Below are 16,544 nucleotides of genomic sequence, written 5' to 3'. Positions count from 1 at the left end.
CTGATTGCCGTAGTGGGATGTTGGATTCCACCCGTGTTCTTAACTTAGGGTTCCTTGCAACATAGCCTCTGAAATTGATTTCATCCTGCAGTGTGGCGATCACACAGGGTCCCCGGACGTTTCACCGTCTATTGATCCCTGTGCCACCACTTTATTTCTTGCTGCCACCACCCAGGCCCTACCTGGTGCAATACTGATTCCAGTCAGGGTTAAATTGGAACATAAACTTCTGTTTATTTATTGCAGTTTAACAAGCGTGCAGTTTCATAAACAGTATCGGTCCATTACAATCATAGGTGCCTATCCAGACCTATAACTTCCACTACCTGCTCTCACTCACTAAACCACCTCTCAGATATTTACTTGTCTTCGTAGTTCCTAACTGTTCCTGACTCAGCTTATTTCGCTACACTAACTCAACCTACCTACAGACTCTATCCCAATTCACTTCCACTACAAACAACCACCCAACTCCCAATGAACTCTCTCTCTTCGCCCCTCCCAGAGCTGGTTTTATAGTCCCTCTGACTCCACCCCCTGGGTTCTGATTGGGTAACCTGTTTAACTATTTCACCTCCAGCACTCTCATATGTTAACATCACATGCAGTTCTTCAGATCCTGACTTACTGCCACACTTTGCTAGCCCTAACCATGATGAATCTGGGTGCGACCACATTATGTAGTAGTAATGTTGGTGCCAGTGAACCCTTAGCTGTGATTGAGGGTAGAAGATGTAATAATCTTTTTTTCTAGGTGTGGGATGGAAGGCAGGTTGCAGGTGCTGCCTCTCAATTCTGGCTAAGCATGGTTAGCAGGGGGGCAATGTGTAGTCCCCATAGATGACAGGTGAGTTCGCTAGCATACCAAATACTTGAAAATCCTTACCTCCAGGGTATACCTGTGTGCGTGTGTATCCATGGCAGTGCTAGCTGTCTGCAGGATTTTAAATAGGTGTAACCAGTGTTAGAAACTGAGTTAGGAAAGGTAGAAGCTAAATGGTACCTTAAACCTAGGTTATGGTTGCAACAACGAAATGTCCGGGTGTTTTTGTTGTTTTTTTAACAACAAGAATACATAGCTGAAAATGAATGAACTGCAGCTAAAATATGATGTTCATTTTTCACATGGTCTAGTCCTTCCCCTGCCCCCACTCCTCTAATATAGTGGTACCTCGGGTTAAGTACTTAATTCGTTCCGGAGGTCCGTACTTAACCTGAAACTGTTCTTAACCTGAAGCACCACTTTAGCTAATGGGGCCTCCTGCTGCCGCCGCGCCGCCGGAGCACGATTTCTGTTCTCATCCTGAAGCAAATTCTTAACCTGAAGTACTATTTCTGGGTTAGCGGCGTCTGTAACCTGAAGCGTATGTAACCCGAGGTACCACTGTATTCTTAAGAGAGTAGCTGGAAGTAGGGAGGCAGAAAAAAGCCCTCCTTTCCTTCCACTCTGGAGCTTTAATCTGAAATCTTAGGCGCATTACTGTGCCCAGAGCTCGAAAACTGCTTGCACTAATGAAATTCCCTGTCGCAAAACACGCCTAGAACAATGGGAGTTTCGAACACTGGGTGTAACAGGCCGCTTCCAGGTGTTATGGGGACTGATTAGCCATGAAGATGGGACATTACCTTCTTCTGCAAGCCTGCATATCCCCATGCCTTGTAACTGATAAATAATTATTCTCTTCTTACCATCATGATGCAGCCTTCACTGCTTTGAGAAGTCGCATGTGGCCCCTGTATGAAAGGGGTTGCCCAAACGTGCCTCTCTGATGCACCGATTATGATATATAAGCTGTGGGAAGGGCCTCGGGGCCTGCTATGTATCATTTTCATGCTGATTTGCTATTACAAGAAAGGAAAAGCAGGAGTAGGAACTGTTGAGATGATATAAAGCATTCTGGGCACAGTTAGTACAAACAGTTCCCCGTGGAATGTTTTGATATTAGGTAAATGGAGTTAACGGTTGGTTGGGCTTTTTGGGGTGTGTGTGTGTGTGTGTGTGTGTGTGTGCGTGTGCGTGTATATGTATGTATATGCCTGAGGAGCTGAAAGCATGCAGATGAATTCTCATGTGGGTACAGCAGTCAGCTGCCGTCTCCAGTCCCTTGAGAAATTACAACTTTGTGCAGCTTTAAGAAATCCCCTACCATTGTATTAATGCATCGGCTTCAATGCTCTGCCTGTAGAACAACATATAATGAATAATACGTAACTATCCTTTTTATTTTTATTTTTTGCAGAGCTTTTTAATTTTCCCTATTCTTTACTGTGAGAAATGGCTAAAGTCCTTGGCCCAGGTCAAAACACAAACTCCGTTTTTAAACGGAGAACTTTTCGCCCCCCTGATATTTTATGCAACTTAAAAAGAGAGAGAAGAAACTAGGAAGTACTTTAAAAATATAAAAAGAAAGGAAGGTTGGCTTAAGCACAGGTTGCATCCAGGGGAAGGCCTCATCTGCACTATGCATTTGAAGCAGTATCAAAGCACTTTTTAACAGTTGTGGCTTCCCCCAAAGAACTCTGGGAAATGCAGCATATTAATCACCAGTAAATTTGAGCATATATCATCCAGTCCCCTTTAATCTTAGCTTGGAGGTTAACTTTTGAAGAGAACCTGTGAATTTTGTGTGTGTGATTAAATATAGAGGTCTGCATATAACTTGAGATGGACTTGAACACGCTCCTTTTCCATTAATGGGGTGGAATATTGAGCTAGCATTCAGTGGTATGGGATGGGGTGGGAGACAATAAATCAATCCCTATACAGGCAATCTGCCCTATGCCGTTACCATAGTCTGAGGGAAAGTGCAGGGATGTGTTTGCTGGATCCTGCTCTCACCAGCCTTCCCTCCTTGGAGAATTCTGAAGTGTAGACTTCCTGTGTGGTCAAAGTTCTAAACTGAGGAATGTACATTAATAGAACAGCATCCCTGCTCCAGACCTTTCCACTGTGTGGATGGCAGTGGGACTGACTGGGTGATGAGGACATAAAATATGGGGGGCAGAGCCAGTGAGACCCATCTCCCCTATGCGTAATCACACGAGGGCAGCACATCACCTGTGTAGGACTCTAGAGAAGGCAACATCAATCCTCTTTCTCCAGAAACAGACGTGATCATTCTTCACCTTTTCTTTCTGTCCGCAAACAAATATGCATTGTCCCAGACCTGTCTGTTTGCTAGCCATGTGCCTTTCGAATGCAATATATTAATGATTAAACCGTAAGTTCGAATCTCTACATATTCTGCAGGCAGATTTCTTTTAGCCGAAGGCAACTAGTTTATTAGCATTTTTACATACCTGCACCAAAGCAGAAATACCTGTTCAATTGGAAGGGCTTATCTACCTCTCTAATAACTATAGGGAAAAGTTGCACATCACTGTGGTTCTCCCAGAGAAAAGAAAGCTGTGCCTTTTAAACTGCAGAAAGCATGCATGATGCAAGTGTCACACATCCTAAGTTATTGGATCACATCAGCAGATAAGTGCATATCTTTCAGCTGTTGAATGGATCACAAATTTGGTAGGTGCTATTATGGTCAGGTTTAAAGAAACTTCAGCACTAGATTACCTACCTGCCTTCCTTTTCAGTGTCAGATTTGCACACAGAACAGCTAGAAACATCTCCTGCAGTTAATGTACCTGATCAGAACGGTCCCACGATTTGAACAAAGACTTTGGCATCACTGGAGTACTGAAAAGTTCTGTTTGGGTTAGGGATGTCATTGTCAGATGGAGTGTCAAAAAAGGGCTGTGAAATAGCTGCCCTTTATTTCTTGCGCTGCAATTTGCTGGCTCACATGAATGAAAAGGTGTTTCTTTAAAACGGTTTCCTTCCGTTGCCTTTATATAAATGGTTTCCAATGACATTTATTGCTGAAAAGCATAACTGGGTGAAATGGGTTTTGATGGGCAAATAACAAGTTGTTCTGCACATTTGCTGAAGCCTCTCCTGCCCACAAGCCAATAAAACCAAACCTTGTAACCGCAAAGCCTCTTGGAACCGTTTCAGTGATAGCTGCTAGACAGGGCTGCCTGTATATGCGATCTGATTCATATGTTGCTTGCTAGATCTTACCCTCACCAGATCTTTAAAGTTTTGAGGTAGGTAGCAAACCTGAGAGCACCAGCCATTCAGAATTGCTTTCAGGAGATGTGCTTGATATCTCAAAGCTAAGTATTTAGTTTGGGGGATAGGCAGATTTAAATAGAGTGCCTTGCTGTAATCAAATGTTTTGGAGGTACTAATACAGTTTGTAGTGCTTGAGTGTGTGGGGGGGCAGTAGTTAATTTTTACAACAGATTTACACTGCTACGAGAGCAAGGATTTGCTCGAGGCTGAAAATGATTGTAGCTTGTAAGTTTCTGAGCTGCATTCTGTAGTCCTGCCAAATTTGTTTTGCCGTGATGGAATGATTTCTGATCTCCGTCCTGCTGTTCTTGAAAGGAGCTTAAAATGTGTGAGCTTCATAGCTGACTTTGAACTTTTTCACAACCAAGCCACTGTGTTGCAAACACTATCCAAGATTCCCTATCCCTTCTGAAGGGTGATGATGATGATCATGCACTGAAATAAGGATTGTTTCACTGACTCAAATAGTCGTAATCCTTCCAGTCTACCTCTGCAATCTGGAAGATCCCTAATAATAATAATAATAATAATAATAATAATAATAATAATAATAATTTATTTATACCCTGCTACTCTGGGCAGCTTCCAACAAAATATTAAAAATACAATAAAACATCAAACATTAAAAACTTCCGTAAACGGGGCTGCCTTCAGATGTCTTCTAAAAGTCAGATACAGTGGACTCTCTGGATACAGACTTAATTTGTTCTGGGAGTCCTTACATACCCTGAAAAGTCCACAACATGAAACGCCGCTTCTGCGCATGCATGCACGGCGAAATCCGGAAGTATACACTTCCAGGGTTGCTGCATTTGCAACCCGAAAGTTACGTTACCCGAAGGTAACGTAACCCGAGGGTCCACTGTGGTTGTTTATTTCCTTGACATCTGATGGGAGGGCATTCCCTAGGGCGGGCGCCACTACCGAGAGGGTCCTCTGCCTGTTTCCCTTTAACTTCTCTTCTCTCAGTGAAGGAACTGCCAGAAGGCCCTCGGAGTTGGACCTCAGTGTCCGGGCTGAATGATGGGGGTGGAGACATTCCTCCAGGTATACTGGGCTGAGGCTTTAAAGGTCAGCACCCACACTTTGAATTGTGCTCAGAAATGTGCTGGGAGCCAATGTAGGTCATATGGTCTTGGTGTCATATGGTCTTGGTGGCCACTCCCAGTCACCAGTCTAGCTGCCTCATTCTGGATTAGTTGTAGTTTCCGGGTCATCTTCAAAGGTAGCCCCATGTAGAGCACATTGCAGTAGTCCAAGCGGGAGATAACCAGGGCATGTACCACTTTGGGAAGACACTGCACAAGCAGGTAGGGTCAAAACACTAGGAGAATGCGCTCCCCATTGTTGGCTACTGAACTTGCCCCCCTGGACCTGGACCTTCATTTCTGACCTTCTAGAACAGTGGTTCCCAACTGGTGGTCAACCCCAGATGTTGCTGAACTACAACTCCCACCAGCCCCCAACCAGCTTGGCCAATGGGAGTTGTGATTCAGCAACAGCTGGAGGGCCATAGGTTTCCCATAGCTGGTCTAATGCAAGAAGACAATGCAACTGCCATCACCCTTCCTAGCCAATAGACCTCTACTGCTGACACTTAAGTAGTGCTGGTTTCAAGTGGACTACAGCTGGCTTGGGGTGACAAGCTGAAGTTCGTATGAAGTGTGTGTGTGGACATAACCCTTGCATCTCCTCTGATTGCATCCTGTCTCTTTCCTCCCCCCCTTTAGAATGTGTTGAAGAAAAGAGATCAAGTTCAAGCCGAATATGAAGCCAAACTGGAAGCTGTGGTCTTAAAAAGAGAAGACCGCCCCAAGGTTAGTCCTCTTTGGGCTAAGTCTCCCACTCCATTGTCTTCAGCAAGATTAAAAAGCTTTTGTGGAACATTGAAAAGGGCAGTAAATACAGGTGACTAAAAAGCAATCTATTGGGCTGCAAACTGGATTCTTGGACTTGATCTTTGGTGAGGAAAAGATCATTTGTTTGGGTAGGAGAGATCCTCGAGACACAAGGAAACAAAACTGCTCAATGCCACAAACAATTGAATATCCCAGGTTGGCCAATTGGTGGTCTGATTATTTTAATTGTGACAAGGGGTAATAAAATATATACGCAGATTTGAACAATAATTATTGATATCCATTGCTTGTGTAAATTATACTTTCCCGTCAACCAGCTTTGGTTTATCTCACAGCATGTTTTGGCTGGCTTTTGGGCAGGTATGAGGAACCTTTGGCCTTCTGAATTTTGGACCGGAGCACCCATCACCCTTGACCATTGGCCATGCTGGCTGGGGCGGACAGGTGTTGGAGATCAACAACATCTGGAGGACCATAGGTTTTCCATTCCTGGTCTCAATTTAAGGTTTTTTGAAAGAACCTATGTTAAGGTTCTTTTCACATAGATTGAATTGAGCTATCCATTAGTGGGGTAACTACGTTTGTCACTATATTTCTGGAGAATAGAAGCTGTTACCTTAGTGTTGGTGCTTGAATGCACATTGATTCCTTAACTGATGAATAAGCAGCAGAGGCCTTATCCACCGTGCCACCAATATTTAAAAGCTTTAAAAATTAGTAATTATACTAATTCACTTTGAAGTTAATCTTTTTCTTTTCATCTTAGGCACAGCCTCCTTTAATTAATGCAATTTTATTTGAAAGCAGTGACAACTAATAGGTTTGCTTTGCCAGTTAGAGCCTCTCCACTTCGTCTTTTCTTTAAGCTAATAGAACAATTAACAATTTAAGCTCTGGATTTATCTCATCTGTGCTCCACTGCTCTTCAAATGTATTCAGGACAGTGTGTATTAGGAACTGTGTTTTAACCTTGGAACAGTCCTGTGAAGTAAGTTAGAGTAGACTGAAAGGCTGGTCCAAGGCTGGTTCATTGCATTGTGTAGCCACAACATCACTGTCTATACAAAGATCTCTTGTTGTCTCCCTAGCTGAAAGCTGAAAGGAAATATGGCCTTGGAATAGTAATAATAATAATAATAATAATAATAATAATAATATAATTTCCATTCCGGGCAGTTTCCAACACAGAGACACATAATAAAACCTCAAACATCAAAAACTTCCTGATACAGGGCTGTGTTCATATGTCTTCTAAAGGTGGTGTAGTTCTTTATTTCCTTGACATAAAGGGTGTTCCACAGGGAGGGTGCCACTACTGAGAAGGCCCTCTGCCTGGTTCCCTGTAGCTTTGCTTCTTGCAGTGAGGGAACCGCCAGAAGGCCCTCACCGCTGGACCTCAGAGTCTGGGCAGAACGATGGGGGTGGAGATACTCCTTCAGGTATACAGGGCCGAGGCCATTCAGGGCTTTAAAGTTCAGCACTGACATTTTGAATTGTGCTCAGAAACATACTGGGAGCCAGTGTAGATTCTTGGGAATAAAAGCTTTAGCCCTTGATACTTGTCCAAGATGCTGGTGCTACTCCATAACTGCCAGCATTAAAACCCTATTTGGGTGTTAAGTGTCATGTGACTATAATCACATGATGCAGGATACCAAGACACATCTGCTCTGCGTGTACCCCTGTACCACCCCCCCCAGCTACTCCTGCGTTAGGAGGTGGGTCTGTAGCATGGCAGTCTCCCAGATGCAACATTGACACTGCCTATGAGCCACCACCCTAAAGGCTCCTTTGCATTGCAGCTCACAGGGACAGCCTAGGCATTTTCACCCAGCTGCCCTGGTACAGGTGTACCCCCAATGCAGGGGTGTCATCGGGGAGTGGCTGATGCAAGGGGTGCATTCAAACCCCCATCAATCCTGTCTCAAATGATTGTTTCCCGAAGCTGAACACCCAAGGGCTTAAGTCTGGGAAAGCAAATACGGTACCTTCTTTTTCTTTTAAAAAAATAAATAATAATTGATACTTTTTCAAAGAAATACAAAAATACATACCCATTACATTTTTTTTTAAAAAAATATTTTATTGCAATTTTTTAAGAAGAGAAATTCACCAAATATATAACAAACACAGATATTATATATAAAAAAAGAGATAACAAATCACAACCTTTCATACATTTTTTCAAAATCTTCTGGACTTCCTCACGTCTCCCTTTCCTGCGTTCTCCGAACAAAAATTATGTTCCGCAATTTATTGCCTTATTTCAGATCTTATGTTCTAAATCTAATGTGTTATACCTCTAGCTTTAGATATTTCCATCAAATACTTAACTACTTAGTTTAGGTATAACCTTAGTTCAAATCTCATCTTTATGGTTCAACTTATTCTCATACATTTCTCATCTAGACTGCTGATGCCAAGTTCCTTCCTTTCATGCACTTTCTTAACATTCAAACAATTTATAAAGTCTTTGTAGGTAACCTTTAAACTTCTTCCAGTCCTCTTCCACCTCCTCCTTTCCCAGGAAATACATACCCATTACAAAGTATCTTTTTTATAATATAGTGAGATAAAACAGCTACTTAGTCTAAAAGAGAATCAAGTAGGAAGAAAAGACAAGGAAAAGAGAAAAATAAAGAAAAAGAAAGCGAGAGGAAAAGAAATAAAAAACTAAAGAAGGATAAAATAATAATAGTAAAATAATAAAAAATAATAATGTTGACATGCACAGAAGAAAATAACACAAAGGAACAAGGGGAGGGAGTGGAGAGAAGTCAGCGGATTCGATGATTCCCAAAATATGGATTAATATTAAGAGTGAATATAGATGTTTTAATTGTTTTATTTTGTGTTTTCCTTTTTCAGTGTAATGATTGTTTGTTGAGAAAATTAATAAAATAATAAAAGGACTTGTGGTCCAAGAAAATCCCTTAACTTGTGTCTGCAACAGCATTGGGGGATTCCTTTTTCTCGCTCTCTCCCCAGGTGCCCACTGAGGTTGAAAAGTGTCAGGACCGCGTGGAATGCTTCAACGCAGACCTGAAGGCAGATATGGACCGGTGGCAGAACAACAAGCGCCAAGACTTTCGGCAGCTCTTGATGGGAATGGCAGACAAAAACATCCAATATTACGAGAAGGTAATTCTCTAAGGTTGTCGCTGTTATGTAGTGAAAAGACTGTGGAACCTCCCAATAACGAGAGTTTAGCAGAGCTGAATGCTTCTTGCTTACCACCATCGAGTTTTAGCTTTTTCACACTGTCACTATTTATGTGGAATGTTCTCGTACCGGGATGGGGGACTAAATGGCGGGGCAAAATGTAGCTCTCCAGGCCACTCTGACCTCTTTCCTCAGGCCACATCCCTCGCCAGCCTTGCTCCATATCCTCCTCAAGTGTTTTTGCCTGGCTGGAATCTGTCTTTGAATTCTTATAACGCTTTCTGATTAGCATGTACCACCGTCCTAAAGGTTGTCTAAAATGCAACTGCCATCAACCGAATGCAAGCTACTAATATGCCCTGGGCTCCCCAATCCCTCTCACCACCAAGGAAACATAATAAATGCATGGATGAATAACCTGCCCATGTGACACTGACACAAAAGCCATAATGCATAAAGTGCAAAAACAGAGAGAGAAATCATCGCTCCCCCTTCTTTCTCCCACCTATCTCTCCCCACAACCTCAAAATGCCCATGATAGCAGCGTCTCACACCGAATGTAACTGACCTGTAGATAGGACTGTATGAACTGTAAACAGAGACAGTATATGTACCTTCGTCACCCAGGAAAATTGTGTCAGTGAAAACAGTTTTGAAAAAAATTAAAATAAAATAAAATTGCAGCTGCTGGGTTGGTAAGCAGCGCTGCACAATGGTGCATGTTTCACTGGTCTTGAAAGAGCAGCATTCCCTGCCAGTGAGCTACTAGGCCCAGTTCAAGGTGCAGAGGCATACAAAGCTCTCAGTGGTTTGAGGCCCAGGCAGTGATGTGCTGTCAGTGGACTGAGGGGATTAGGCTATTTCCTGATGGGGGCCTCCTTCCCAAAGCCCAGGAAGCTTCTGCCCAGCTTAGGAAGGGAGGTGCGATGCTCCTGAGTGTGACGTCAGGACGCCCCTATCCATCACGCTTGCAAGGTGGTGCCTCCGGCCCGCTCTGTTCCCCTGTGAAACATTTTACCGCAGGCCCCTGGGTACCTAAAAGAGCACCTCTCTCAACCGCAATGTCCTTTCTTTAGGGGCTTCTGGAAGTGGCTGGTTTTAAATGGAAGCACTGATGGGTTTGCCGTTCTGTGTCTTTGTTTCAAACAGTGCCTTACGGCGTGGGAATCTATTATACCCCTTTTGCAAGACAAGCCTGAGACCAAATAAGAAACCGCATCTTTCCCCACCCTTTTCCTCCCTGCACCACGGACTTCTGACCAAGTGACGGTACCACTAAACATACTGGAGATACACTATGCACGACTTGGTGTCAGATTTGGGTTTTCCCACCCCACCCCCCTGGAGGAACAACTACCTGTGCTGAACCTCGGGACTGATCCAACTTGAAAAAAGTTTGAAACTGTACATTTTTTGTGCCACCTTTTTATTAAACCATCCGAGTTGGCCTTGAATGCTCCTACTCATGATCCTTGGCTGACTGCAAAGAAACTACAGGGACTTTTCTCCTTTTGGACCGCTTTATATTGAATGAAGTTGATACGAGGAACACTACAATAATAATAATGATGATGGTGATGATAATTACGATGATAATAATAAAGGACTCTTTAAAATGCAAGGTGCCAACACATCGTTATTGTCCTTCCTTTTTCTTGTTAGTTTAGTAAGGAGTGGTTGACCATGAAATTGCAGGTGTTCACTCTTCAAAATCTGTTGGATTTCTGCCCCCTCCTCCCACCCTCCATATGTGGAAAGGGAATTTGGCTGACGGAAGACACTTGCTGGATTCTCAAAGGTCTCTTTGAATTAACTTGGGCTTTGTGGATGGGAAGGTCAGGTCCACAGGGCAAAAGTTGGTACGGTCTTGGTAAAATGCACAGGAAACCTGCAGAATATTTCAGAGGTGGTCTTGTGGGCTATGGCATGTAGGCAGCTAGGTTCCAGAGCCTTTGAGCCATTTACTGGGGATGGGGGAAGTTGTGTGGGGTGTTGTGTGCCTCCCAAAGTCTGTACATGAAACTATTAATCTTTTCTTAAAATAATAATAATAATAAAAATCGAACCTTTTCTGCATTTTTTGAATGCTAGTGTTTGCCATGTGATGGATGTTGTTTCATAGTGATCCCCAAGTCTCACCAAATGTATCCTTCTCACCTTGGGCTTTCAGTAAAAGCAACAACAAAAAACAGCCAGTGAAACTGTTCTTAAACATGTCCCAGGGGAGTGTAGCTGAAGAGAGACCTCTCACAACAAGCAACCGTTTTCTTCCCCCTGCCTTTCATTAAGATGGCTGTGTATGTACCATTATGAGTGGAGACCTAGTATTGTGGCTGGGAGATTGAGCTATGAACTGACAAACCTTTGGTTCAAATTTCATGTCTGCCATGAACTTTCTAGCCACTACCTCTCAGTACAGTGGTACCTCTGGTTACAAACTTAATTCGTTCTTGAGGTCCGTTCTTAACCTGAAACCATTCTTAACCTGAGGTACCACTTTAGCTAATGGGGCCTCCTGCCGCCGCCGCCGCCACACAATTTCTGTTCTCATCCTGAGGTAAAGTTCATAACCTGAGGTACTACTTCTGGGTTAGCGGAGTCTGTAGCCCGAAGTGTTTGTAACCTGAGGTGTTTGTAACCCAAGGTACCATTGTATCCCTCATTTTTAATAAGTGGATAATACTAAATTACCTTGCAAAGGGACTAGAAGGGATATTGAAATTGCATATGAAGCTGTTGACTCTAAAAGGCACTAAATAAGTGCTAATTATTTGACAGAGTGGAGACTGCCTTTTTAAAAGTACTAAGGGGATTTTACTCAGCTTTACAAGTTTTCCCCCATTTGTGCTGGGGAGTGACAATGAGCAATTTTGTGCATTAATTTTTTTACTTGTGCTAATTTTTTTGTTAAAAAATCCCCGGCACTTGCCATCTGTTCCAATAAACACTCAATGGATGTAACCGAGACTGTTTTGAAAATAGATGTTAGCAATTAATACTTAGAAACAGTCTTTTTATTAGCTGCAGCTAGTTTGGGGAAAAGAACTGCTACCTCTCTGTAGATACGTGTACAATAGTTTGGAGTTATTTCTCATTTAGATTAGCAAAGGTTCCAGAACTGGTGGTGTTCAAAAGTATCAAGCAATACTTTGATTTTGTGTCAACTTGTGGGATCAAGAATATATAGAAACATGGAAATTGCCAGCATGTAACTTAATATCTTGGAAGGAATAAGAAGTATGGGCTGTGTCTAATGGGGTTTATGATAGAGACATGATCACTGGGAGGGATGCTAGAGGCCACCCATTCCAACCCCACTTACTCAATCCAGGATCTGCAATATAATATCCCCGACACATGGCTATCCAGCTTTTGCTTAGACACTTCCAGTGACTTGCCACCTTCCAAGGCAGTCTACCAGCTCTCAATCTCTTTTGATCTCCCAAAACATCGCCTTCCAATTTTGACAACATGGAGAATCTGCAAGCTCTAAAATAAAGGAGAGATTGTGCACTGGATTGTCTGTTTCCAAGATCACAAGTAACTGGAATCTGTGGGTGAAAGAAAGAAAAATGTTTTCTAAAACACAGACATAACAAGTCTAATTTTTATTGAATGGATAAGGTGTTTTGCTTTGAGTTCCCATTCTATCATAAAGGCTCATGTAACAAATTGAATGTCTTACAATTTTCTCCATGCAGAAATTGGATGTTAAGAGGACATGCGTGCACTTCAATAGATTGTATTGTTGATGAGAAAACGAAACTTAGATTGTAATGTTGGCTGTGTTCACTTCTGAAATCAAACATCTTAATGCTTGCTCTCTCGGTTTCAATATCTTCCTGTATGATTTTCTTTATATTTTTAAAAAAGCCTGTTGCAGGCAGCAGAGCACAATTGGCAAGATGCTAGGAGCTCCTCTCTTTGCAGTTGGAGTAGAAGCTCTTGTTTATCAGGCTGAAGGGACAAAGCTTTGAACAGAGGCAATAGTACAGTTAGCATTGTGTATTGAAAAGTGCTCTTGCTACAGTCAATACGGATTGGGTTTCATGTTTAGAAGAAGGTCATGGCCATTTTAAGTACATGTAGCACAGAGGCCTGGCTACTGATCTGTGCTTGAGAGTTGTGTGTGTGTTTGTGTGTGTGTGAAGAGTTAACATACCTCCGACTCTCACCACCCAGCAGTGGTGTAACAAGGGTTGCTAGTGTCCAGGGCAAGGCAAGTATCCTTGACACTGCCCAATAGGCTGAAACAAAGGGGCAATACCTCAGCGACCTACTCGAGTGGCAGTTGCAGTGTCCCATGAGTGTTCAGCATGGTGGAGTGTGGGACAGGGGATTGGTCAGGAGCGGATATCTTTCTAAAACCCATGCAGAAGACGTTCTAGCAACCGGCCACCACCCAGATCTGTTCCTCAGTCTGTCCATGTGGACACTGGGAGATTTTCTCTGTGAGGGCAAGGGCACACTATTCTTTATTTATTACTACTATTTTCTTCTTGTTTACTTTTGAAATTTTGCGCCCCTAAGAATTTTGCAGGCAGGGCCCCATCCATACTACACCCCTGCCACCTGGAGAGGTGATCTGTATTGCTGAGTCCAGGTCTCCCTCCTCTGAAAAGAAAGGAAGGTGGTCATGTTTAGTGGGCACAGTAGCCCTTGTGTAGCTCATTGTCGCATGTGACGATCTGGACAGTGAATCCATCTGTGTGTATATGAAACCAAACACACTTATGATTCCAATGCATTCTGAAAGGGTGTCTTGACTTAGATTGTTTTGAAGCTGAGACAGGTAGTGTAAAAAGCCTTAGCTTTTTGTAATTACAGTAAGCACTTCAGATCCTATAAAGCTATACCGGGGTGTCAGTTTTAGATTTACATATTCAGTGCCCCACACATATTATAAATCATTTTAGTTCCACTAGCTGTTTTTTGACAAATCTTTTCTTACTCTGAACAATTAAAGGTCTTTTCACAAAGATAACTGCCCTTTCTTTTTTTTGTTTTTTAAAGGCAAACTGTTTGCTCTTGCCCAAATATTTTTGTACATGTGGAATCAGAGCGATTCTCCGCCCTCATGGAATCAGTAAACATATAAATGTCAAAACATTTTTCAGACACTTTATGATCAGCGTTAAAAATAGTTGCATTCTTAACATAGTGGCCTCTCCCTTTCCAAACACTAATTTGCACACAGTGCAATTTGGAGCAAAACAGAGAGGTGTTTTAGATGACCATCTTCCTATCATAAGCTAGACTTTTAGGTATACTCAAAAGTTGCTTATTTAAATGTGCATTTAATGTCCAAAATTTAAAAGTTGGGTTCACTGGCTTCCCGTTTTAATACGTATCTCTAAGCTTTTCTCAAAGACTCTCTAGGTGCAGCTGAGCATTTCTGAGTCACCCTTAAAGTTAGCCCCTCATAGAGCGCATTGCAGTAGTCCAAGTGGGAGATCACCAGGGCATGTACCACTCTGGCGAGACACTGAGCAGGCAGGTAGGGGCTTCCTTTTGCGCAATAAGGCTTACCTCTCCTGCTTCTCCTTCCTGCACTTGAGGGGGTTGGGAGAACCCTGCCCCCCCCCGTGATGCACAGGGAAAGGAGAGGGGGGATGTTTCTGCCTGCTAAGCTGGCATCCTCAAATGTTCAACCTAGTGTGATGTTGAATTCCTTGGAGTCCAGCAACTTCTTAGGGGCACAAATTCCCCACCCCTGCTATAGCAACAGACACAATCTTGGCACCCAGCAGCATCCCTCTGAATGGGTTTTGAGCCATGCCAGTGTCTGAAAAGAGATGCAAGTTCAAGGTGAAAGAGCAAAACTCTGGAACGGGGAGCCTTGAGGTTCTCCAGGTGTTGCTGGACTCTCAGCCCCCTGACTGTTGGCCATGCTAGCTGGGGCTGATGGGAGCTGTAGTCCACAGCATCTGGAGGGCCACAATTTCCCCACCCCCTTCCAAAGATTGCTATGTAGGGAAATGGTTTGATGCACGGAAGGGAGGATGGGAGATTAGACTGTCTCTGCAGTCAAGTGTTTTCTGCAGTTCATCTGCTAGAGACCCACATGGAGTGTGTTGCCGGAGTCTGTTTTCGTCTGTGTTTTAGTAACTGTTGGCAGAAGTTAAGCCGATGATGAATAGCATGGGATATGTTCTTGCAGTCTTTCAATCCCCATCTGTGCTTTTTAAAAGCTAAAGTGAAAGCAGTAGTAAAAAGGAAGAAAATAAATAGTCACAGCCAAACCAAGGAAAGGATTGCAAACCCAAAGTGGCAGCTTTCGATGAGTCATCAGCAAAACACACCAGCCATCCCAAACATAGACTACGTGTGGATGAATGTGTATGTATTGTGAGCTAAATTTGACCACCAAAATGGAAGCTGCAGGTGACCTCTTGGTTCTATTCCTCTCCTCTCCCAGCACTTCCAGTTTACATATCAACTAAGCACATGACGAACCCATTTCCCTTCTTGTTCTGGGAGACAGGCAGGATATTTCCAGCAGGAAGTTCTTCTCTGTATGCCCTACCAAGGCTAAAGTCAGCTGTGTTTGTGCATGGTGGGGCTTTCTGAGGGAGCTTCCCTGTGAATTGGGTTCTCCAGGTCTGTCCAGGTGCTAGCATGTGGTCTGCTCACTTTTATCTTTTTTTATATGCCTATGTACAAAATAATAAGTACTGTGCTGTGTTGACTCTGTAGTGGTGTTTTTTTTTAAAGGCAAAATAATTTATAATGCTTGATAAACTCTTTGTGTGTATAAGGATGGTTTCTTTGACAAAAAAAGAGGACTGGATCAGTAAATGGATTAAATTGCTTTACCAGTAAATACGATGCTTTTGGTGTGTGCTTATTGATGCTTTTGGTGTGATGCCTGAGAATTGAAGGTTTAAATACTTGTGATGACACCCCCCCCAAACCCTTTTGCCTTTCTGACACCAGGCATCATTGCAGCCAAAGCAGAATGATTTTTACATCCTACTGACTTCTGAATGGAACAGGTGAACTAAGAACCCTGCGCCTAGGACCTTGCTTACAGCACCAACATAGATTAGATGGCCAAAGGAGAAGTTGTGGGAACTATAGTTTACCTCTAGAATTCCCAGCACTTTTCACAAACTACAGCTGCCAGGATTCCGTAGGGGGTAGGTAAGCTTTGCGCTTTAAATGCACGGTGTAGATGTGACCTCTTTGTCCTCGTTTCATGTTGTGAGTTCCAGCACCATGTTTAACAACCCCTGCCCCCCGAATAGATAAATGGCAATAATCCAAGCTGTAGTGTAACAGAGGCAGAATCATGGTACCCAGGTGACCTTAGACAAGGGTATAATGGAGGAAAGCCCTGCTGAGTTGCAGCACAATGTGATAAATAGTCTGTTGGGGGAAGAGCCCATTAG

The 16,544-nt window shown here is 43.0% G+C and overlaps 1 protein-coding gene across 2 annotated transcripts in view; it reads left to right on the top strand.

The window, feature by feature from the left end:
• SNX30 (sorting nexin family member 30) overlaps positions 1-10,774 on the top strand; it is a 41,785-nt gene extending 31,011 nt beyond the window's left edge. For both annotated transcript variants that reach the window (XM_077921583.1, XM_028713121.2), the window contains exons 7-9: positions 5,863-5,949; positions 8,980-9,132; positions 10,303-10,774. In XM_077921583.1, the coding sequence (XP_077777709.1) occupies positions 5,863-5,949; positions 8,980-9,132; positions 10,303-10,362 (300 nt within the window). In that variant the 3' untranslated portion in view covers positions 10,363-10,774. The remainder of the gene's footprint in view (positions 1-5,862; positions 5,950-8,979; positions 9,133-10,302) is intronic.
• Positions 10,775-16,544: the final 5,770 nt, after the last annotated feature.

This window comes from Podarcis muralis, chromosome 17 (genome assembly GCF_964188315.1).
Source record: "Podarcis muralis chromosome 17, rPodMur119.hap1.1, whole genome shotgun sequence".
In the NCBI taxonomy this organism is placed as follows: Eukaryota; Metazoa; Chordata; class Lepidosauria; order Squamata; family Lacertidae; genus Podarcis; species Podarcis muralis.
This window is presented reverse-complemented; position numbering and strand designations above follow the sequence as displayed.